The sequence below is a fragment of the Acipenser ruthenus genome, unplaced genomic scaffold (assembly GCF_902713425.1).
Source record: "Acipenser ruthenus unplaced genomic scaffold, fAciRut3.2 maternal haplotype, whole genome shotgun sequence".
NCBI classification, from domain to species: Eukaryota; Metazoa; Chordata; class Actinopteri; order Acipenseriformes; family Acipenseridae; genus Acipenser; species Acipenser ruthenus.
Window position 1 is genome coordinate 79,974 of NW_026708155.1, and position 23,746 is coordinate 103,719.

Consider the following 23,746-nt stretch of genomic DNA (forward strand, 5'->3'; position numbering starts at 1 on the left):
CTGAAGCGCTTTGCAGTCTGGGTAACGAGCACATTTTAATTTTCATTTTTTAGTTTGTGATGTTATTTGTTCTATTTTCATGTTGCTTTCTGCCCCCCCCCCCCCTTCCTGGGGTGTTTATTAGGGCTGCTGTCCCGAGGAGGGGGGGTTAGGGTTAGCTCTCTTTTTTTGGCAGCAGACCGCTCCCCCCCCCCCTCTCCTCCAGTGTGCTGTACCAGGGAGGGGCTGTCTGCCTTGCACTGCTGTGCTGCTGCGCTGATGAGACACGCTGAGTTAATGCAGCCAGCTGTCTGTCTGTCTCTGTTTGATACAGTGTGGTTGAGGTGGTGTAAGGGTTAACTGTGTTGCATTGTGTGTGTGTTTGCAGGGTGTCTGTGGGTGTGTGTAAGTGTGTTTGGACAGGGATGATAGCTGCCTGTGTTTTATATGATTAGAAGAGGCTGTGGGGTCTGGTGGTTAAAGTAAAGGGCTTGAACCGGGAGGTCCCAGGTTCAAATCCACTGACTCGCTGTGTGTGTGTGTGTGTGACCCTGAGCAAGTCACTGAACCTCCTTGTGCTCCGTCTTTCAGGCGAGACGCTGTTGTAAGCGACTCTGCAGCTGATGCATAGCTCACACACCCTAGTCTCTGGATAAAGGCGTCTGCTAAAATAAACTAATTATTGGCGCCTATAGGAGTATGAATATGCCCTGAAGCCTCTCTGACTCTCTCTCTCTCTCTCTCTCTCTCTCTCTCTCTCTCTCTCTCTCTCTCTCTCTCTCTCTCTCTCTCTCTCTCTCTCTCTCTCTCTCTCTCTCTCTCTCTCTCTCTCTCTCTCTCTCTCTCTCTCTCTCTCTCTCTCTCTCTCTCTCTCTCTCTCTCTCTCTCTCTCTCTCTCTCTCTCTCTCTCTCTCTCTCTCTCTCTCTCTCCTCACAGCCCCCCCCCCCTGCCCGCTCGCCCGGTTGCTGAGTGTGGGGGCTCATCGCTGCACCCCGAGGCCGTCCGATGAACTCCATGAACCCCATGAAACCCTCCCTGCCTCCGACCCCACACAGGTAACACCCTGCACTGCACTGCACAATACACCCCCACACAGGTAACACCCTGCACTGCACTGCACAATACACCCCCACACAGGTAACACCCTGCACTGCACTGCACAATACACCCCCACACAGGTAACACCCTGCACTGCACTGCACAATACACCCCCACACAGGTAATGCATTGCACTGTACTGCACAATACACCCCCACACAGGTAACACCCTGCACTGCACTGTACAATACACCCCCACACAGGTAACGCACTGCACTGCACTGTACAATACACCCCCACACAGGTAACACCCTGCACTGCACTGTACAATACACCCCCACACAGGTAACACCCTGCACTGCACTGTACAATACACCCCCACACAGGTAACGCAATGCACTGCACAATACACCCCCACACAGGTAATGCATTGCACTGTACTGCACAATACACCCCCACACAGGTAACACCCTGCACTGTACTGTACAATACACACCCACAGGTAACGCACTGCACTGCACAATACACCCCCACACAGGTAACGCACTGCACTGCACAATACACCCCCACACAGGTAACGCACTGCACTGCACAGTGCACCCCCACACAGGTAACACACTCTGCAACAATACCACGCACACACACACACACACACACACACACACGCACACGCACGCACACGGCCCATGCTGGGGGTTGCTTCGCCTCTCTCTCTTCTCTGGGTTCACGCTGGGAGACTCGGGGGTTCCTCAGGACACAGCCATCCGGCCTGACTTCCCGTCGCTCGCTGACTCACTTCCTGTGGTTTGTGGAGAGGAAGCGCTCTGCTCCCGCTGGTGAAAAACAACAAACAGCAGAGACTGAGAGAGAGAGGGAGGAGAGACACTCTGACACACACACCCTAACAACAAACAGCAGAGACTGAGAGAGAGAGAGAGGAGAGACACTCTGACACACTCACCCTAACGAGAGAGAGACAATCTGACACACTCACCCTAACAACAAACAGCAGAGACTGAGAGAGAGAGGGAGGAGAGACACTCTGACACACACCCCCTAACAACAAACAGCAGAGACTGAGAGAGAGAGAGAGAGACACTCTGACACACTCACCCTAACGAGAGAGAGACAATCTGACACACTCACCCTAACAACAAACAGCAGAGACTGAGAGAGAGAGAGACACTCTGACACACTCATCCTAACAACAAACAGCAGAGACTGAGAGAGAGAGAGAGAGAGACACTCTGACACACTCACCCTAACGAGAGAGAGACAATCTGACACACTCACCCTAACAACAAACAGCAGAGACTGAGAGAGAGAGAGACACTCTGACACACTCATCCTAACAACAAACAGCAGAGACTGAGAGAGAGAGAGAGAGACACTCTGACACACTCACCCTAACGAGAGAGAGACAATCTGACACACTCACCCTAACAACAAACAGCAGAGACTGAGAGAGAGAGAGACACTCTGACACACTCATCCTAACAACAAACAGCAGAGACTGAGAGAGAGAGAGAGAGACACTCTGACACACTCCCCCTAACAACAAACAGCAGAGACTGAGAGAGAGAGGGAGGAGAGACACTCTGACACACACACCCTAACAACAAACAGCAGAGACTGAGAGAGAGAGAGAGAGACACTCTGACACACTCACCCTAACAACAAACAGCAGAGACTGAGAGAGAGAGAGACACTCTGACACACTCATCCTAACAACAAACAGCAGAGACTGAGAGAGAGAGAGAGAGACACTCTGACACACTCACCCTAACGAGAGAGAGACAATCTGACACACTCACCCTAACAACAAACAGCAGAGACTGAGAGAGAGAGAGACACTCTGACACACTCATCCTAACAACAAACAGCAGAGACTGAGAGAGAGAGAGAGAGACACTCTGACACACTCCCCCTAACAACAAACAGCAGAGACTGAGAGAGAGAGGGAGGAGAGACACTCTGACACACACACCCTAACAACAAACAGCAGAGACTGAGAGAGAGAGAGAGAGACACTCTGACACACTCACCCTAACAACAAACAGCAGAGACTGAGAGAGAGAGAGGACACTCTGACACACTCATCCTAACAACAAACAGCAGAGACTGAGAGAGAGAGAGAGAGACACTCTGACACACTCACCCTAACGAGAGAGAGACAATCTGACACACTCACCCTAACAACAAACAGCAGAGACTGAGAGAGAGAGAGACACTCTGACACACTCATCCTAACAACAAACAGCAGAGACTGAGAGAGAGAGAGAGAGACACTCTGACACACTCCCCCTAACAACAAACAGCAGAGACTGAGAGAGAGAGGGAGGAGAGACACTCTGACACACACACCCTAACAACAAACAGCAGAGACTGAGAGAGAGAGAGAGAGACACTCTGACACACTCACCCTAACAACAAACAGCAGAGACAGAGAGAGAGAGAGAGAGAGAGAGAGACACTCTGACACACACCCCCTAACAACAAACAGCAGAGACTGAGAGAGAGAGAGAGAGAGACACTCTGACACACTCACCCTAACGAGAGAGAGACAATCTGACACACTCACCCTAACAACAAACAGCAGAGACTGAGAGAGAGAGAGACACTCTGACACACTCATCCTAACAACAAACAGCAGAGACTGAGAGAGAGAGAGAGAGACACTCTGACACACTCACCCTAACGAGAGAGAGACAATCTGACACACTCACCCTAACAACAAACAGCAGAGACTGAGAGAGAGAGAGACACTCTGACACACTCATCCTAACAACAAACAGCAGAGACTGAGAGAGAGAGAGAGAGACACTCTGACACACTCCCCCTAACAACAAACAGCAGAGACTGAGAGAGAGAGGGAGGAGAGACACTCTGACACACACACCCTAACAACAAACAGCAGAGACTGAGAGAGAGAGAGAGAGACACTCTGACACACTCACCCTAACAACAAACAGCAGAGACTGAGAGAGAGAGAGACACTCTGACACACTCATCCTAACAACAAACAGCAGAGACTGAGAGAGAGAGAGAGAGACACTCTGACACACTCACCCTAACGAGAGAGAGACAATCTGACACACTCACCCTAACAACAAACAGCAGAGACTGAGAGAGAGAGAGACACTCTGACACACTCATCCTAACAACAAACAGCAGAGACTGAGAGAGAGAGAGAGAGACACTCTGACACACTCCCCCTAACAACAAACAGCAGAGACTGAGAGAGAGAGGGAGGAGAGACACTCTGACACACACACCCTAACAACAAACAGCAGAGACTGAGAGAGAGAGAGAGAGACACTCTGACACACTCACCCTAACAACAAACAGCAGAGACAGAGAGAGAGAGAGAGAGAGAGAGAGACACTCTGACACACACCCCCCTAACAACAAACAGCAGAGACTGAGAGAGAGAGGGAGGAGAGACACTCTGACACACTCACCCTAACGAGAGAGAGACAATCTGACACACTCACCCTAACAACAAACAGCAGAGACTGAGAGAGAGAGGGAGGAGAGACACTCTGACACACTCACCCTAACAACAAACAGCAGAGACTGAGAGAGAGAGAGCGAGACACTCTGACACTCACTCTCTCTCTCTCCTGCTCTCTCTCTCTCTCTCTCTCTCTCTCTCTCTCTCTCTCTCATATATACTCACTCTCCCTATGTGTGTCTCCTCTCTCTCTCTCTTTCTCTCTCTGCTGTGTGACGATGGTGTCTCCATGGCAACACGTGGGGAGTGAAGTGTGCAGCTGGAACATGTGACTTTGTAAATATTCAAGAACACAGGACACGGACACACACACACACACACGCACACACACTGACACACAGAGAGCCTGACACACACACACGCACACTGACGCACACTGACACACACGCACACTGACACACACGCACACTGACACGCACACTGACACACACGCACACTGACACACACACACTGATACACACAGTGACACACACACGCACACTGACACACACACGCACACTGACACACACACAGTGACACACACTGACACACACACACACACTGACACACAGAGCCCGACACATTTCTTTAAACCTCAAGCACTTGCATTTGTTTTTGTTTGTCATGTATCATGTTTGTTTTATTTATATGGATATTAATATGTAATGTTGCTGCTGTTGTTACCATCGATCCGTGTGCATTGAATGAATTTCAAATCCAAGCTGCACTGAACTCTTGAAATCTGTCCGTCTCATTGGCTGGCTCGTTGATCGACACGCCCTCTTCTCCTCTAGCCCCTCCCTCACTGCTTTTCTTTTGTCCATTTCTCACCCTAGCCCCCGTCTAACCCCCCCCTCAGGGTTTGCAGTGATAGCTCGTACCCTCACCCCTCTCTCCTCTCCTCGCCCCTCATTCTCTCCCCTCTCTCCTCTCCTGTCCCCTCTCTCACGCCCCTCTCGTTGTTTTGCAGTGACGGTTCGTACACATATGATCCTGTCTCCTGGCAGCAAGGCGCCAACCAGCCCCCTGGCTCTCTGTCTGTGGTGACAACTGTGTGGGGGGTGACCAATAGCTCGCCCAGCCAGGTGGGGGCACAACTCCGTGTGTGTGTGTGTGTGTGTGTGTCTGTGTCTCTGTCTCAGTGTGTCTCTGTCTCTGTGTGTGTGTGTGTGTGTCTCCGTCTGTGTGTGTGTGTGTGTGTGTGTGTCTGTGTGTGTCTGTGTCTCTGTCTCAGTGTGTCTCTGTCTCTGTGTGTGTGTGTGGTGAGGGTGCTTGCAGTGTGTGTGTGGTGATGGTGCTTGCAGTGTCTGTGGTGATGGTGCTTGCAGTGTGTGTGTGGTGATGGTGCTTGCAGTGTCTGTGGTGATGGTGCTTGCAGTGTGTGGTGATGGTGCTTGCAGTGTGTGTCTGTGGTGATGGTGCTTGCAGTGTGTGTGTGTTGAGGGTGCTTGCAGTGTGTGTGTGGTGAGGGTGCTTGCAGTGTGTGTCTGTGGTGAGGGTGCTTGCAGTGTGTGTCTGTGGTGATGGTGCTTGCAGTGTGTGTGTTGAGGGTGCTTGCAGTGTGTCTGTGTGGTGATGGTGCTTGCAGTGTCAGTGGTGATGGTGCTTGCAGTGTGTGTGTGTGTGTTGATGGTGCTTGCAGTGTGTGTGTGTGTTGATGGTGCTTGCAGTGTGTGTGTGTGTTGATGGTGCTTGCAGTGTGTGTGTGTTGATGGTGCTTGCAGTGTCAGTGGTGATGGTGCTTGCAGTGTGTGTGTGTGCTGATGGTGCTTGCAGTGTGTGTGTGTGGTGAGGGTGCTTGCAGTGTCAGTGGTGATGGTGCTTGCAGTGTCAGTGGTGATGGTGCTTGCAGTGTCAGTGGTGATGGTGCTTGCAGTGTGTGTGGTGATGGTGCTTGCAGTGTGTGTGTGTGTTGAGGGTGCTTGCAGTGTCAGTGGTGATGGTGCTTGCAGTGTCAGTGGTGAGGGTGCTTGCAGTGTGTGTGTGTTGATGGTGCTTGCAGTGTGTGTGTGGTGAGGGTGCTTGCAGTGTGTGTGTGGTGAGGGTGCTTGCAGTGTGTGTGTGGTGAGGGTGCTTGCAGTGTGTGTGTGGTGAGGGTGCTTGCAGTGTCTGTGTGTTGAGGGTGCTTGCAGTGTGTGTGTGGTGATGGTGCTTGCAGTGTGTGTGTTGATGGTGCTTGCAGTGTCAGTGGTGAGGGTGCTTGCAGTGTGTGTGTGTTGATGGTGCTTGCAGTGTGTGTGTGTGTGATGGTGCTTGCAGTGTGTGTGTGTTGATGGTGCTTGCAGAGTTCATGCATCATGTATTTTGCACCTAAAAAATGGTACAAAAACAGGAGTGACATTAAAACTCTCCTTCTCTCCTCTCTCTCTCTCTCTCTCTCTCTCTCTCTCTCCTCCTCTCCCTTCCTCTCCTCTCTCTCCCTCCCCTCTCCTCGTCTCCCCTCCTCTCTCTCTCTCTCCCTCTCCTCTCCCCTCCTCTCCCTCTCCTCTCGCCTCCCCTCGTCTCCTCACCTCGTCTCTCTCAGCAGGTTCTGGGGAACCCGATGGGTCCGGGTGGAAATTCGGGGGGCAGTCACATGCTGCCCGGCAGCAGCCCTGGAATGAACTCCCCGCAGTTCATGGGTCAGCAGGGGTACCCCGAACACGTGCCCAACAAGGGGTACCTGCAGCACAACATGTACAGCCGGGGGGGGTACCCCACCTCGCAGGGATATGGGGGAGGCAGGTGAGCAGCAATGACTGTGTGCGTGTGCGTGTGTCTCTCTCTGTGTCCTTTCTTTCATTCATTCTCTCTCTGTGTCTGTATGTGTCTGTGTGTGTGTGTGTCTGTCTCTTTCCCTCTCTCTCTCTCTGTCCCCCCTCTCTCTTCTCTTCTCTCTCTTTCTCTTTCTCTCTCTCTCAATTCAATTGAATTCAATGGTGCTTTATATTAGCATGACTTACAATAGCAATTATACAATACATACATGCATATATATACAATGCATCATAAATACATACATATACAGACGTGCTCAAATTTGTCGGTACCCCTCCACAAAAAACGAAGAATGCACAATTTTCTCTGAAATAACTTGAAACTGACAAAAGTAATTGGCATCCACCATTGTTTATTCCATATTTAAAAGAAATCAGACTTTGCTTTTGATTTTTTATTCAACATAATATTGTAAATAATAAAACAAATGAAAATGGCATGGACAAAAATGATGGGACCGCTAACCTAATGTTTTGTTGCACAACCTTTAGAGGCAATCACTGCAATCAAACGTTTTCTGTAGCTCTCAATGAGACTTCTGCACCTGTTAACAGGTAGTTTGGCCCACTCTTCCTGAGCAAACTGCTCCAGCTGTCTCAGGTTTGATGGGTGCCTTCTCCAGACTGCATGTTTCAGCTCTTTCCATAGATGTTCGATAGGATTCAGATCAGGACTCATAGAAGGCCACTTCAGAATAGTCCAATGTTTTGCTCTTAACCATTCTTGGGTGCTTTTAGCTGTGTGTTTTGGGTCATTATCCTGTTGGAGGACCCATGACCTGTGACTGAGACAGAGCTTTCTGACACTGGGCAGTACGTTTCGCTCCAGAATGCCTTGATAGTCTTGAGATTTCATTGTGCCCTGCACAGATTCAAGGCACCCTGTGCCAGGCGCAGCAAAGCAGCCCCAAAACATAACCGAGCCTCCTCCATGTTTCACTGTAGGTATGGTGTTCTTTTCTTTGAAAGCTTCATTTTTTCGTCTGTGAACATAGAGCTGATGTGACTTGCCAAAAAGTTCCAGTTTTGACTCATCTGTCCAAAGGACATTCTCCCAGAAGGATTGTGGCTTGTCAATATGCATTTTAGCAAATTCCAGTCTGGCTTTGTTTTTCTTTCAAAAGTGGAGTCCTCCTGGGTCTTCTTCCATGGAGCCCACTTTCGCTCAAAAAGCGACGGATGGTGCGATCAAAAACTAACGTACTTTCACCTTGGAGTTCAGCTTGTATCTCTTTGGCAGTTATCCTTGGTTCTTTTTCTACCATTCGCACTATCCTTCTGTTCAATCTGGGGTCGATTTTCCTCTTGCGGCCGCGCCCAGGGAGGTTGGCTACAGTTCCATGGACCTTAAACTTCTTAATAATATTTGCAACTGTTGTCACAGGAACATCAAGCTGCTTGGAGATGGTCTTGTAGCCTTTACCTTTACCATGCTTGTCTATTATTTTCTTTCTGATCTCCTCAGACAACTCTCTCCTTTGCTTTCTCTGGTCCATGTTCAGTGTGGTGCACACAATGATACCAAACAGCACAGTGACTACTTTTCTCCATTTAAATAGGCTGAATGACTGATTGCAAGATTGGAGACATGTGTGATACTAATTTAAAAACTAATTAGTTTGAAATCTCACTATAATCCAATTATTTATTATCTTTTCTAAGGGGTACCAACAAATGTGTCCAGGCCATTTTAGAATGTCTTTGAAGAATAAGCAATAATTCATCTCTTTTCACAGCTTCTTTGCTTTATTCTATGACATACCAAAGGCATGCAAGTATACATGATAAAATAGCTTTTAATTTCATCACTTTTCAGGAGGAATGAAGCATTATTTCAATGAGCTGTAAGGGTACCAACAAATTTGAGCACGTGTGTGTGTATATATATATATATATATATATATATATATATAATATATATATATATATATATATATATATTATAAACAAACTGATCTATAAAGTACAGTAAAAAAAGTGATAAAATTGATGGGAAAATAGTACTGTTAATGATAAATATAAATAAATAATAATCAAAGACCTCTCTCTCTCTCTCTCTCTCTCTCTCTCTCTCTCTCTCTCTCTCTCTCTCTCTCTCTCTCTCCCTCTCTCTCTCTCTCCCTCTCCCTCTCCCTCTCCCTCTCCCTCCTCAGTTACCCCGGGGGTCCCAGTGGCCCCGGCTCGATGGGTCACCAGCAGCACGGGTCCCGCCCCCCCTCGGACTTCACGCAGGCGGCCGCCGCCGCGGCAGTAGCAGCAGCAGCGGCCACGGCAACCGCCACTGCCACGGCAACGGTCGCCGCGCTGCAGGAGAAACAGAACCAGGAGCTGGGCCAGTACGGGCCGGTGAGTCCCGGACCGGGTGCAATACAGAACAGTACATTACAATGCACTGCACACAATCACACACAGCACTGCACAGGGCAGAGAACTGCAGCGCAGCACAGCACAGCACAGCACGGGACATCATGCTGCTCTGCCTCCATCTGCTGGTCAGTCAGTGCCATTGCAGCTGGTGGGAGGCTGTGTGGTCCAGTGGTTAAAGAAAAGGGCTTGTTACCAGGAGGTCCCGGGTTCAAATCCCACCTCAGCCACTGACTCATTGTGTGACCCTGAGCAAGTCACTTAACCTCCTTGTGCTCCGTCTTTCGGGTGAGACGTAGTTGTAAGTGACTCTGCAGCTGATGCATAGTTCACACACCCTAGTCTCTGTAAGTCGCCTTGGATAAAGACATCTGTTAAAATAAATTAAAACAAACACACATAGGTCTTTTTATATTAAAAAAATAAAAAAAAAAAACCCTGTAAATACATACTAATCCTAGTAATCTCTCTCTCTCTCTCTCTCTCTCTCTCTCTCTCTCTCTCTCTCTCAGATGGGCGGCCCCTCCTCTTACAGCAGTCAGTTCATGCCTCACTCCGGGCCCCGGGGGCCCCCAGGCATGGCGGGGGGGATGGGCCACGCTGGCATGGCTGCCATGGGCATGGGCCCCTCCCGCCCCCCCTCGATGGGGCCCATGTACGCAGCGGCTCAGGGGCAGCGGCTCCCCCAGCACCCCGGCTACCCGGGGCCCCCCCAGGGCCAGCAGATGGGCCCCCGCGGACAGCAGGGACTCAAGAGGACCTACAGCACTGAGGTGAGAGAGGGAGAGGGAGAGACACAGAGAGAGAGAGAGGCACTGAGATGCAAACACTACACACACACACAGACACACACACACACACAGACACACATATTTTATACTATAATCAGCAGATGGGCCCCCGCGGACAGCAGGGGCTCAAGAGGACATACAGCACTGAGGAGGGGAGATTAGATGTGTGTGTGTGTGTGTGTATATAGAGAGAGAGAGAGATAGATAAACACACAGTATGAGTACAGCTTACACATAAACATATTAAAACACGGTTTCTTTTTTTCTCCCTCCCCCAGGGGTACCCCGCTCCTCAGTATGGCGCTGGCCCTGGCAATGCCGTGCCGTACCCCAGCCAGCCAGTGCAGTACCACAGCACCCCCCCCCAGCGCTCAGCCCCCTCCCCCTCCTACCCCGGTCACAGGATCCCCCCTGCAGCAGGGGCAGTATCAGCCCGGTCCCCCGAACCCCGCGCAGTACTACAAGGTGAGTCCCACAACTCCGCAGCGCCGCGGGGCGACTGAGCCGTCTGTGCACAGAACAAACGAGCTCCTATTGGAGGTGACTCTGCAGCAGCAGCAGCAGTTGTTGATGAAGCAGAGTTCACCCCCCTAGTCTCTGTGAGTCGCTTTGGATAAAAAGCATCTGCTGAATAATAATTGAAAGTCTTTATTATTATTATTATTATTATTTATTTATTAGCAGACGCCTTTATCCAGGGCGACTTACAATCCTTACAAGATATCACATTATTTTTTACATACACTTACCCATTTATACAGTTGGGTTTTTACTGGAGCAATCTAGGTAAAGTACCTTGCTCAAGGATACAGCAGCAGTGTCCCCCACCTGGGATTGAACCCACGTCCCTCCGATCAAGAGTCCAGAGCCCTGACCTCTACTCCACACTGCTGATCCTAAAAAACGCTTAATAAATAACAAACACTGGAGCGGTTTGAGAGCTCAGCATTATATTTAGTTTTACCAAACCAACACATGCAGACAACTCAGGCCTGTGATAAAGGCAGCGGTGTGGAGTAGTGGTTAGAGCTCTGGACTCTTGACCGGAGGGTCGTGGGTTCAATCCCAGGTGGGGGACACTGCTGCTGTACCCTTGAACAAGGTACTTTACCTAGATTGCTCCAGTAAAAACCCAACTGTATAAATGGGTAATTGTATGTTAAAATCATGTGTTTTTGCAGCACCCTGTGATATAGACAGAATTAAAAGAAGTAGAAACAACAATGTTGTTGAAGCTGACACCCTGGGATCCTTCAAGAAGCTGCTTGATGAGATTCTGGGATCAATAAGCTACTAACAACCAAACGAGCAAGATGGGCTGAATGGGGCCTCCTCTCGTTTGGAAACTTTCTTATGTTCTTAATGTGATGTGATGATAACTGCGCTGTGCTCCCGCAGTCAGCTGATCACTTCAATGGACAGGGAGGCAGCCTGGCAGGGGGAGGAGGAGGGTACAGCAGCTTCACCCAGCAGCCAGCCAGCGGGGTAAGAGAACTCACTGCCTGCACCAGATAGAGGGGCGTGCGTGCGCGTGTGTCAGTGTGTGTGTGTGTGTGTGTGTGTGTGGATTATATAATATGTTTATATTTATATTTAATTAAACTTACCAATGAATAATTGAACTCATCTAGACCACAGACACTGTGTTTTTTAAATAGATGACCTCACACTCTCCTTTTTCTTGCTCTCTCTCTGTCTATCTCGTTTGTTCGTTTCTTTCTTTCTCTGTCTATCTCTGTTTGTTTTTCTCTCTTTCAATCGTTTTCTTTCTCTCTGTCTATCTGTCTTTCTCTGTCTATCTTACTTACTTTCTGTTTCTTTTTCTCTCTTTCCTTACTTTCTCTCTCGCTCTTTCTCTGTCTTTCTTCCTTCTCTCTCTCTCTCTCTCTCTCTCTCTCTCTCTCTCTCTCTCTCTCTCTCTCTCTCTCTCTCTCTCTCTCTCTCTCTCTCTCTCTCTCTCTCTCTCTCTCTCTCCCCAGCCTGGTCGTTGCGATGCCGGGGTACCCCAGTTCTCCCCTCCCAGGGAACCCCACTCCGCCCATGACCCCAGGAAGCAATATGGCTCCCTACATGTCCCCCGGACAGGATGTGAAGTCGCCCTTCCTGCCCGACCTCAAGCCCAACATCAACGCGCTGCCGCCTCCGGCGCCCCCTTCAGGTGAGACGCGGGACTGCGGGCAGGATTCACTTTCTACTGTCGAACCCAGGGCAGAAACCAGCCTGCCGCCTCCACTGGCTCCCAGTGTGAAACTGGGGCGGTTTGCCAGACCTGGGTTCAAGCTAATTCATTTGAGTGAAGAAGAGACAGCTGCTGGGGTTTGTGTGGGTCTCTGATCTCCACACAGTCTGAAGGGATGCAGCGATCATCTCAAACCTAAGCAGCTGTTTCTTAATTCACTCTGAACGGGGAATCAGCCCGATCAACACCAGAGACCCTGCCCACACACATGCACGCACGCACACACACACACTGTTGGTGGTTTTGCACACACACTTAAGTACAGAGTAATCATCCTGGTCCTAATTATTCTAATTTGTTTATTTTTAGCACTTTCCTCTCTAAACATTTGTGCATGAACTCTATGGAGTTCGGGGGGGGGGAGGGGGCGACCCCGACCCCAAGATGCCTGCATTATAAAATAGATACCCAGATAGGAACCTGAAGCTGGTCCAGTTACACACACACACAGCGACCGGAGGGGAGAATGTAAAAAAACAAAACATTATAATAATAATTTGTCGTCCCCCCCCCCCCCCCCAGGTAACCCTAGCGATGACCTGCGGTTGACCTTCCCCGTGCGGGATGGCGTGGTGCTCGAGCCCTTTCGATTGGAGCACAACCTGGCCGTGAGCAACCACGTGTTCCAGCTCCGAGACTCCGTGTACAAAACACTCATGCTGAGGTGAGGAGCCGAGAGGAACCCCTGCATCACTGTACCCCTGAACCAGTGAACCGCTGTACTCCTTGAACCCCTGAACCAGTGAACCCCTGAACCCCTTGAACCGGTGAACCCCTGAACCAGTGTACCCCTTGAACCAGTGAACCCCTAAACCAGTGAACCCCGGAACTAGTGAACCCCTGAACCCCTGAACCAGGCTTTCAGGGAATTCATTGTCAAACGTTTCCACTAGAAGTCTTTCTCAGCGTCTTCAGTGTAAATTCAATGGCAAACGTTTCCACTAGAAGTCTTTCTCAGCGTCTTCAGTGTAAATTCAATGGCAAACGTTTCCACTAGAAGTCTTTCTCAGCGTCTTCAGTGTAAATTCAATGGCAAACGTTTCCACTAGAAGTCTTTCTCAGTGTCTCCAGTGTAGATTCAATAGCAAACGTTTCCACTAGAAGTCTTTCTCAGCGTCTTCTAGTTTTCGAAACGCTTGTCAGAGAATGATCTGAGTTCCAGTTTCGTGTTCATTGTCTCTCTCTCTCTCTTTCGCCCTCTGCAGGCCAGATCTGGAGCTGCAGTTCAAGTGCTATCACCACGAGGACCGGCAGATGAACACGAACTGGCCGTCATCGGTGCAGGTGAGCGTGAACGCCACGCCCCTGTCCATCGAGCGCGGAGACAACAAGACCTCCCACAAGCCGCTGTACCTGAAGCAGGTGTGCCAGCCGGGCCGGAACACCATCCAGATCACCGTCACCGCCTGCTGCTGTGTGAGTCCAGCTCTGCTGATCAAGCAGCCACTGTTACTGAACTGCTGGAGTGCTGGGGTACTGACTCTCTCTCTCTCTCTCTCTCTCTCTCTCTCCTCTCCTCTCCTCTCCTCTCCTCTCCTCTCCTCTCCTCTCCTCTCGCAGTCTCACCTCTTCGTGCTGCAGCTGGTTCACAGGCCCTCCGTCCGCTCGGTGCTGCAGGGGTTAATGAAGAAACGTCTGCTGCCTGCCGAGCACTGCATCACCAAGAGTAAGAGACACACTGCACGCACTGCACACACTGCATCACCAAGAGTAAGAGACACACTGCACACACTGCATCACCAAGAGTAAGACACACTGCACGCACTGCACACACTGCATCACCAAGAGTAAGAGACACACTGCACGCACTGCACACACTGCATCACCAAGAGTAAGAGACACACTGCACGCACTGCACACACTGCATCACCAAGAGTAAGAGACACACTGCACGCACTGCACACACTGCATCACCAAGAGTAAGAGACACACTGCACACACTGCATCACCAAGAGTAAGAGACACACTGCACACACTGCATCACCAAGAGTAAGAGACACACTGCACACACTGCATCACCAAGAGTAAGAGACACACTGCACGCACTGCATCACCAAGAGTAAGAGACACACTGCATCACCAAGAGTAAGAGACACACTGCACGCACTGCACACACCATCACCAAGAGTAAGAGATTGCATTACTATACATATACACACACACACACACACACACACACTGACTAGCCTGTGTCACTGAGAAGCTAACCTCTCCCCCACCCCCCCAGTCAAGCGGAACTTCAGTAACGGGACGATCCCGGGGACGCCCGGTCTCAATGGGGAGGACGGGGTGGAGCAGACGGCCATCAAGGTGTCTCTGAAGTGTCCCATCACCTTCCGCAGAATCCAGCTGCCAGCCCGGGGACATGACTGCCGGCACATACAGGTGAGAGAGACGGGGCTCCGATTGCTCTGCAGCGTCGCCCGTTCCTCCAGGCTTTATTAGAAGCTTGATTAGCCACAGTGTGTGTATGAGGAACAAGCTCAGGTGTGTGTTTGTGTGTGTGCTGTGAGCTGTGTGATAATAACCTGCCTGTCTCTCTCTCTACTCTCCTCTCTCCTCTCTCTCCCCTCTCTCATCTCCCCTCTGCTCCTCTCTCTCTCTCTCTCTCTCTCTCTCTCCTCTCCTCTCGCTCTCTCTCCTCTCGCAGTGTTTTGATCTGGAGTCCTACCTGCAGCTGAACTGTGAGAGAGGAACGTGGCGTTGTCCTGTGTGCAAGTAAGCAAAACCTTTTATATACTGGTTTTATTAAAATAATAAATAACTAAATAAATAAACTGTAGTTTTCAACGAGAATATATTTCATCCAGTGCCTTCATCACCAGACAGAAATCGGGCAAGCTTCATATTTTAAACAGTGCAGTTTACAGTCAGTGCAAATAATAATAACACTACTAGAATACAATATGAACTAGGATGCAGCCAGTTAGGATCACAGCAAGTTATATCTACAGTGACATGTTAGCAGTGCAATAGTGCAAGGATAGCGCATCAGCTGAGGATCCAGTAACGCGGTGCTGAGGTCAGGAGAGTCCAGTGCAGAGCAGGAGGGGCGGATCAGGAGATCTGGTTTGGGTTAGCGACCCTGCTTACCCTGTCCCAGGGCCCCTCCCACATAAACTAACTTTTTTTTTTTTTTTCTCTCTTCCAGTAAAACGGCTTTATTGGAAGGACTGGAAGTGGACCAGTACATGCTGGGAATCCTTATTTACATCCAGAAGTAAGAATTATTATTATTATTATTATTATTATTATTATTATTATTTATTTCTTAGCTGACGCCCTTATCCAGGACGACTTACAATTGTTACAAGATATCACATTATTTTTACATACAATTACCCATTTATACAGTTGGGTTTTTTTACTGGAGCAATCTAGGTAAAGTACCTTGCTCAAGGGTACAGCAGCAGTGTCCCCCACCTGGGATTGAACCCACGACCCTCCGGTCAAGAGTCCAGAGCCCTAACCACTACTCCACACTGCTGCCACACTGAATTGCATAGAGCTTCTAAAAACTGCATCACCCTCTGCATGGAATGAACTCTCTGTGCTTCATGAAGTGGAATGAAAGCTGCTGAATAATGTGACGTAAACACATTGAATCGCACACCGCTCTGTAGCTTTCCAGATACTTAACAGAAAAACTGACGTGAAGAAATATGTGACCTTTCTAAATCTAAACACGAAATGCCACTGTACTGCTATTCTGGCTTCCGGTAGACTGTGTTTTTTATTTTATTTGTTTGTAATATTTTGTAGTTTCTTTTGATTCGCATTGATGTTCAGTGAAAGGTCCCGAGTCCTGTAGGTTTTTGTCCGGAGCGCTGTGCCAGGATGTGGTGGTTTTGCTCGGGAGAGACGTCTTCCCAACCATCTGGCACGTTTAACTTTGTCAGGGAAAGTGTGTTTGAAAACAAACAGTGGAGCTGCTTCCATGGCTCTCTATGGTGTTGATCAGGGTGATGGCTCTCTATGGTGTTGATCAGGGTGATGGGTCTCTATGGTGTTGATCAGGGTGATGGCTCTCTATGGTGTTGATCAGGGTGATGGCTCTCTATGGTGTTGATCAGGGTGATGGCTCTCTATGGTGTTGATCAGGGTGATGGGTCTCTATGGTGTTGATCAGGGTGATGGCTCTCTATGGTGTTGATCAGGGTGATGGCTCTCTATGGTGTTGATCAGGGTGATGGCTCTCTATGGTGTTGATCAGGTGATGGGTCTCTATGGTGTTGATCAGGGTGATGGGTCTCTATGGTGTTGATCAGGGTGATGGGTCTCTATGGTGTTGATCAGGGTGAGGGCTCTCTATGGTGTTGATCAGGGTGAGGGCTCTCTATGGTGTTGATCAGGGTGAGGGCTCTCTATGGTGTTGATCAGGGTGATGGCTCTCTATGGTATTGATCAGGGTGATGGCTCTCTATGGTGTTGATCAGGGTGATGGCTCTCTATGGTGTTGATCAGGTGATTGACCCCTGCAGTGTTGATCAGGGTGATGGCTCTCTATGGTGTTGATCAGGGTGATGGCTCTCTATGGTGTTGATCAGGGTGAGGGCTCTCTATGGTGTTGATCAGGGTGATGGCTCTCTATGGTGTTGATCAGAGTGATGGCTCTCTATGGTGTTGATCAGAGTGATGGCTCTCTATGGTGTTGATCAGAGTGATGGCTCTCTATGGTGTTGATCAGAGTGATGGCTCTCTATGGTGTTGATCAGGTGATTGACCCCTGCAGTGTTGATCAGGGTGATGGCTCTCTATGGTGTTGATCAGGGTGATGGGTCTCTATGGTGTTGATCAGGTGATGGCTCTCTATGGTGTTGATCAGGGTGAGGGCTCTCTATGGTGTTGATCAGGGTGATGGCTCTCTATGGTGTTGATCAGGGTGATGGCTCTATGGTGTTGATCAGGGTGATGGCTCTATGGTGTTGATCAGGGTGAGGGCTCTCTATGGAGTTGATCAGGGTGAGGGATCTCTGGTTTTGATCAGGGTGAGGGATCTCTGGTGTTGATCAGGGTGATGGATATTTCTTATTGATCAGGGTGATGGGTCTCTATGGTATTGATCAGGGTGATGGATCTCTGTGGTATTGATCAGGGTGATGGATCTCTCATTCATCATGGCGATGGATTCAGTGTTAACGTCTCGTCTCTCTGCAGCTCTGACTTCGAGGAGATCACTATCGACCCGGCCTGCAGCTGGAAGCCGGTTCCGATCAAGCCCGATATCAAGGAGGACCCGGACGGGCCGGCGCCGAAGTGCTGCCGCACCATGAGCCCGAGTCACATGATCCTGCCCAACGTCATGGAGATGATCGCCGCGCTCGGACCCGGATCCTCGCCGTACCCTGGGCTGCCCGCAGGGGGCAGCGGAGCTACACCGGACTACCCTGGCCAGAGTGAGAGGAGGCTTTAATACGCGTTGAGAGGAGCTGCGTTATACAGGGGCTCTTTATATAGTCTCTGTGTGTCTTCAGTGTAAATTCAACGGCAAACGTTTCCACTAGAAGTCGTTCTCAGGGTCTTCAGTGTAAATTCAACGGCAAACGTTTCCACTAGAAGTCTTTCTCGGTGTCTTCAGTGTAGATTCAATGGCAAACATTTCCACTAGAAGTCTTTCTCAGCGTCTTCAGTGTAAATTCAATGGCAAACGTTTCCACTAGAAGTCTTTCTCAGTGTCTTCAGTGTAGATTCAGTGGCAAACGTTTCCACTAGAAGTCTTTCTCAGCGTCTTCAGTGTAGATTCAGTGGCACGCGTTTCCAGTGGAAGTCTTTCTCGGCCTCAGTGTGTGTATTCAGTTTGTTTCAGTGTTTGAGTGCTCCTCAGTTCTGACTCTCTCTGACTCCCCTCTCGCTCCCTGCAGACTCGGGGTACCCCAGCCAGCCCGGCTTCACCGACTTCCCCCCCGGCGCCCCCCTGCCTCTGGGGGAGTTCGCCCCTGGGCCGCCCCCCCTCTCCTATCAGTCCGACCTGCCCAGTGGCCTGCTGACCACTGAGAAACCTGGGAGCCACACCATGCCTGGACAGGTCAGTACAGGACAGGGCAGTGAGGGAAAGGACAGGACAGTGAGGGACAGGGCAGGACAGTGAGGGATGGACTTGCCATTTTTCTTTCTTTTACTCCCTTTCTTTCTCTCTCTCTTTGTTTCTTTCACTTTATCACAATAGAGGATACTGACGGACAGTGCAGTGTTTGAAATCCAGCCTACAGTATCTTAGGATAAAATCAAATACAGGATGGATTGTATTTCTGCTTCACATTAAATCTCTCCTCTCCTCTCCTCTCCTCAGATGTCTCACCCTGGGAGGATGGATCAGTCCCACAATGCTTTGCAGCAGCAGCAGCACCACCAGGGTCTCCAAGGCAACCCTCACCTTGGCAACCAGGCCCCGCCCCTCCACTCCCGTAACCCTTCCCAGAATGCCCGGCTGCAGCAGGTTGCCGGGGGGACGGGCCCCCACGGGCATTCCGAGGGGTCCTTTGGACCAGGGCCTGGAATGGGGGGGGCGGGAGAGGTGCCTGAGCCGTCCCTCGATGTAAGCAACTCCCCCCCCCAAAAAAAAAACCCAAATCATTCAATCAGTCTTACCTTTAATTAGTGCAGAAAGACAGTCTGCTATAACTAATTATATAGGGTTAGTGTGAAGCAGAGAACTGCACTCCTCCATAGGAAAGAGAACTCCACACTGCAGAGCTGTATAGAGGACTATAGGAAAGAGAACTCCACACTGCAGAGCTGTATAGAGGACTATAGGAAAGAGAACTCCACTCTCAACACTGCAGAGGTGTATAGAGCTCTATAGGAAAGAGAACTCCACACTGCAGAGCTGTATAGAGGACTATAGGAAAGAGAACTCCACTCTCAACACTGCAGAGGTGTATAGAGCTCTATAGGAAAGAGAACTCCACTCTCAACACTGCAGAGCTGTATAGAGCTCTATAGGAAAGAGAACTCCACTCTCAACACTGCAGAGCTGTACAGAGCTCTATAGGAAAGAGAACTCAACACTGCAGAGCTGTATAGAGGTCTATAGGAAAGAGAACTCCACTCTCAACACTGCAGAGCTGTATAGAGGACTATAGGAAAGAGAACTCCACTCTCAACACTGCAGAGTTGTACAGAGCTCTATAGGAAAGAGAACTCAACACTGCAGAGCTGTATAGAGGACTATAGGAAAGAGAACTCCACTCTCAACACTGCAGAGCTGTATGGAGGTCTATAGGAAAGAGATCTCAACACTGCAGAGCTGTATAGAGGACTATAGGAAAGAGAACTCAACTCTCAACACTGCAGAGCTGTATAGAGGACTATAGGAAAGAGAACTCCACTTCCAACACTGCAGAGCTGTACAGAGCTCTATAGGAAAGAGAACTCAACACTGCAGAGCTGTATAGAGGACTATAGGAAAGAGAACTCCACTCTCAACACTGCAGAGCTGTATAGAGGTCTATAGGAAAGAGAACTCCACTCTCAACACTGCAGAGCTGTATAGAGCTCTATAGGAAAGAGAACTCCACTCTCAACACTGCAGAGCTGTATGGAGGTCTATAGGAAAGAGAACTCCACTCTCAACACTGCAGAGCTGTATAGAGGTCTATAGGAAAGAGAGCTCAACACTGCAGAGCTGTATGGAGGTCTATAGGAAAGAGATCTCAACACTGCAGAGCTGTATGGAGGTCTATAGGAAAGAGAACTCCACTCTCAACACTGCAGAGCTGTATGGAGGTCTATAGGAAAGAGAGCTCAACACTGCAGAGCTGTATGGAGGTCTATAGGAAAGAGAGCTCCACTGATGGTACAGGTCTATCTAAAAATAGGTAGAAATAATGAAGCTGTTGCTGATGTAGCAGTGTGACTGACGGAAGGCAACAGGCTTCCATGGCAGTTTTTATAAGACAGCAAGAGAGACCCGCTGCAGGTTGAGATGAGGAAGAGCAGGTGGCAGACACGCCCACCCAGTGACGCACACCCAGTGACACACACATGCGCACACAGAGAGAGAGAGAGACACTCGCGCACACACACACACACACACACACACACACAGAGAGAGAGAGAGAAACACACAGAGAGAGACACACACACACACACACACACACACACACACAGGGTTTGGCGTCGGGGAATGAGAGAGGAAAGCTCAGTCCCGCCACCTGTTGCCTGACTGCTGTGCAGCTGGTGAGCGTTCCTGTGATTTTATAACGTTCAGTCAGTCAGTCAGTCCTTCTTTTAAGGTTGTTTAGCAAGTAAACCCGGAGCTGTAGGAGGCGAAGGCAAAGCAACGGAACCAGAATACAAATGCAAACTACAACTAGAATTTAAAAATGAAGAAGCAGTTCAGAGTTCCAGGTGCTGTGAGGAACAGCAGGTACTTGGAATTGGTGTTGCATTGCACCCCACTGCAGAGCTGCTTGGGGGATAATCAGCATTGATACTGTTAGCATTGCTATTATTAGCATTATTAGCGTTATTATTATTATTAATAGCATGGTTGTTTTTCTCGTTCTTGTCAGTTTGCTCGGTTGTTAGAGTGCTCTGGTCTCGGCACCATCCAGACTTTGAAACGGTCCCGAGAGATTTGCCAGTTTAAGAATTATTTAAGACTAGTTTGTGGGCTTTTAGAATGATTTTGACTCCTTGTTTCTTTCTTTCTCCCTCTCCCCCTCGTTCCCTCTCTCTCTCCCCCTCGTTCCCTCTCTCTCTCCCCCTCGTTCCCTCTCTCTCTCCCCCTCGTTCCCTCTCTCTCTCCCCCTCGTTCCCTCTCTCTCTCTCGTTCCCTCTCTCCCCCTCGTTGCCTCTCTCTCCCTCGTTCCCTCTCCCTCCCTCGTTCCCTCTCTCTAGTTGCTGCCGGAGCTGACGAATCCCGATGAGCTCCTCTCGTACCTCGGCCCCCCCGACCTGCCCAGCAACAGCAGCGAGGACCTGCTCTCGCTGTTTGAGAACAATTAGGACTACAACTCCCAGCAGCCACTGCGCAGCATGTCTACAGAGGAACTACAACTCCCAGCGTCCACTGCACAGCACGCCTACAGACAATAGAGGAACTACAACTCCCAATGTCCACGCCTACAGAGGAACTACAACTCCCAGCGTCCATTGCACAACACGCCTACAGACAGGCAACTCCCAGCATCCAGGAGACCACAATATCCAGAGCCCACCTATAGGCAACACAGGAACTACAAGTCCCAGAGCGCACCACTGCTGAGGGCTAAAGCGGATATCCACAGCTCCTGTCTGTCTCTGTGAGAACCGACAGAGAAACTACATCTCCCAGATTCCCCTGCGGCCAGCGTAGGCACCCAGCACTCAGAGCACAGTGCGTCTGGTCTTACTGAGAGTTCTGCAGTTCTGGAAGTGAAGTTAAATTGAGGAGGGAGGGATGGAGGAAGCCTAGGAATTATAAATCTCAAAGTAAAAAAACAAAAATAACCCACTTTTTTTTTTTTAAAATAAACTTTTAAATTCTATTCGAGAAATAATGTGGACCATCGATTGTGATCAGTGATGGGTTTGGAATTGATGAATTGGGAATGGATTTTAAGAATGAATCGAGGAGACCGGGGTTCACCCCAGCCCCGGCCCCTCGCAGCTTGAGCCAGGGTGCGAGGTGCAGTACCTGGTGCTGGACAGTAGGGGGCAGTGGACGGCTTCGGGTGTCTTTTTTTTTTTTTTTTATTATTTTTAACTTTTTTTTTTTTTTCGGTCTTGTATCTAAAAGGACGCGCAGAAGAATTTTTAAATGACTCTCGGACCGTTTTTATTTATTATAACAGCATTTTAAAAAGGAGCCGGGGTGCTTGGCGGCCTTGTTGTTTTGTTTTTGCTGGTGAGGTCATTCCTCTGCAGTGACTTGGGACCACAGAGTTGTGCATTTTGACCCTCGTGGGTTTCTGTAGTTGGTCGACAATGAAAAGAGACTGATAAGCCTCTCCCCCCCTTCAAAATGTACTTGTAATGGTAGATTTTGTTGCAGAATGGACATTAACGCTGTTCTCATCCTCTGATGCTGTACAAAGCAAGCTAAGTGTTGGATCTATGGTGTTTGATATATAAAAAAAAAAAATTTCTGTGCATTGGAGAGAATGAAAAGATATTGAAATTAAAAGGTGAAGTTTATTATTATTAGTATTATTATTATTTTTTAAGAAAGTGGAAATCCCGAAAGAAAAAAAAAGCACAATGTGTTTGCTCCTTGTAAATATTGAATTGGAATAAACACTATTGCAATCCTTCACACACACACACACACAGAGAGATACGCACTGACACGCACACACGCACACAGAGATATGCACTGACACGCACACACACAGATACACACTGACACACAGAGATACGCACTGACACGCACGCACACAGAGATACGCACTGACACGCACACACACAGATGCACACTGGCACTGACACGCACACAGACACAGATGCACTGACACACAAACACAGACACGCAAACTGACTGACGCACGCACGCACACCGACACGCACACATTTAGAATGGCAGTGACAAGCTTGCCTGTTTCTTGTAAAATGACTTTCATTATTTATAAGTGCTGCCCTTCTAAATGAAGCATTAGGGCTGCCTGTGAGACTCCCTGATTCACAGTGTGGATGATGAGGATCTCTAGAGGGGCGTGGTTTAGTGGACATGCTGGAGGACTATGCTAGTGTGTGTCATTTCAAGGTATATATATATAATATATAATATATATATATATATAATGTGTGTGTCATACTCTTCTTTTTTATTATTAAAGATAATTGGTGTAAAAAAACAAAACAAAAACCTTCTGGTGTCTGTTTGTAACGGGCTCAGCTGTGCTCACTTCAATATATATATTATTTATTATTATTTATTATTATTATTATTATTATTATTATTATTATTATTATTATTTATTTGTTTATTTAGCAGCCACCTTTATCCAAGGCGACTTACAGAGACTAGGGTGTGTGAACTATGCATCAGCTGCAGATTCACTTACAACTACGTCTCACCCGAAAGACGGAGCACAAGGAGGTGAAGTGACTTGCTCAGGGTCACACAGTGAGTCAGTGGCTGAGGTGGGATTTGAACCGGGGACC

At 49.0% G+C, this 23,746-nt stretch overlaps 1 protein-coding gene across 1 annotated transcript; it reads left to right on the plus strand.

The window, feature by feature from the left end:
• Nucleotides 1-916: 916 nt before the first annotated feature.
• Nucleotides 917-23,016, plus strand: LOC117966106 (zinc finger MIZ domain-containing protein 2-like). The gene is given in 20 exon segments (XM_059020097.1): nt 917-1,035; nt 5,482-5,596; nt 7,039-7,235; nt 9,421-9,613; nt 10,144-10,404; nt 10,701-10,829; nt 10,831-10,887; nt 11,821-11,907; nt 12,402-12,410; nt 12,412-12,580; nt 13,184-13,325; nt 13,867-14,077; nt 14,222-14,327; nt 14,889-15,046; nt 15,312-15,379; nt 15,813-15,881; nt 17,819-18,057; nt 18,523-18,686; nt 18,951-19,196; nt 21,503-23,016. Coding segments are annotated over 20 exon segments (2,778 nt in total). The 5' UTR covers nt 917-985; the 3' UTR covers nt 21,611-23,016.
• Nucleotides 23,017-23,746: the final 730 nt, after the last annotated feature.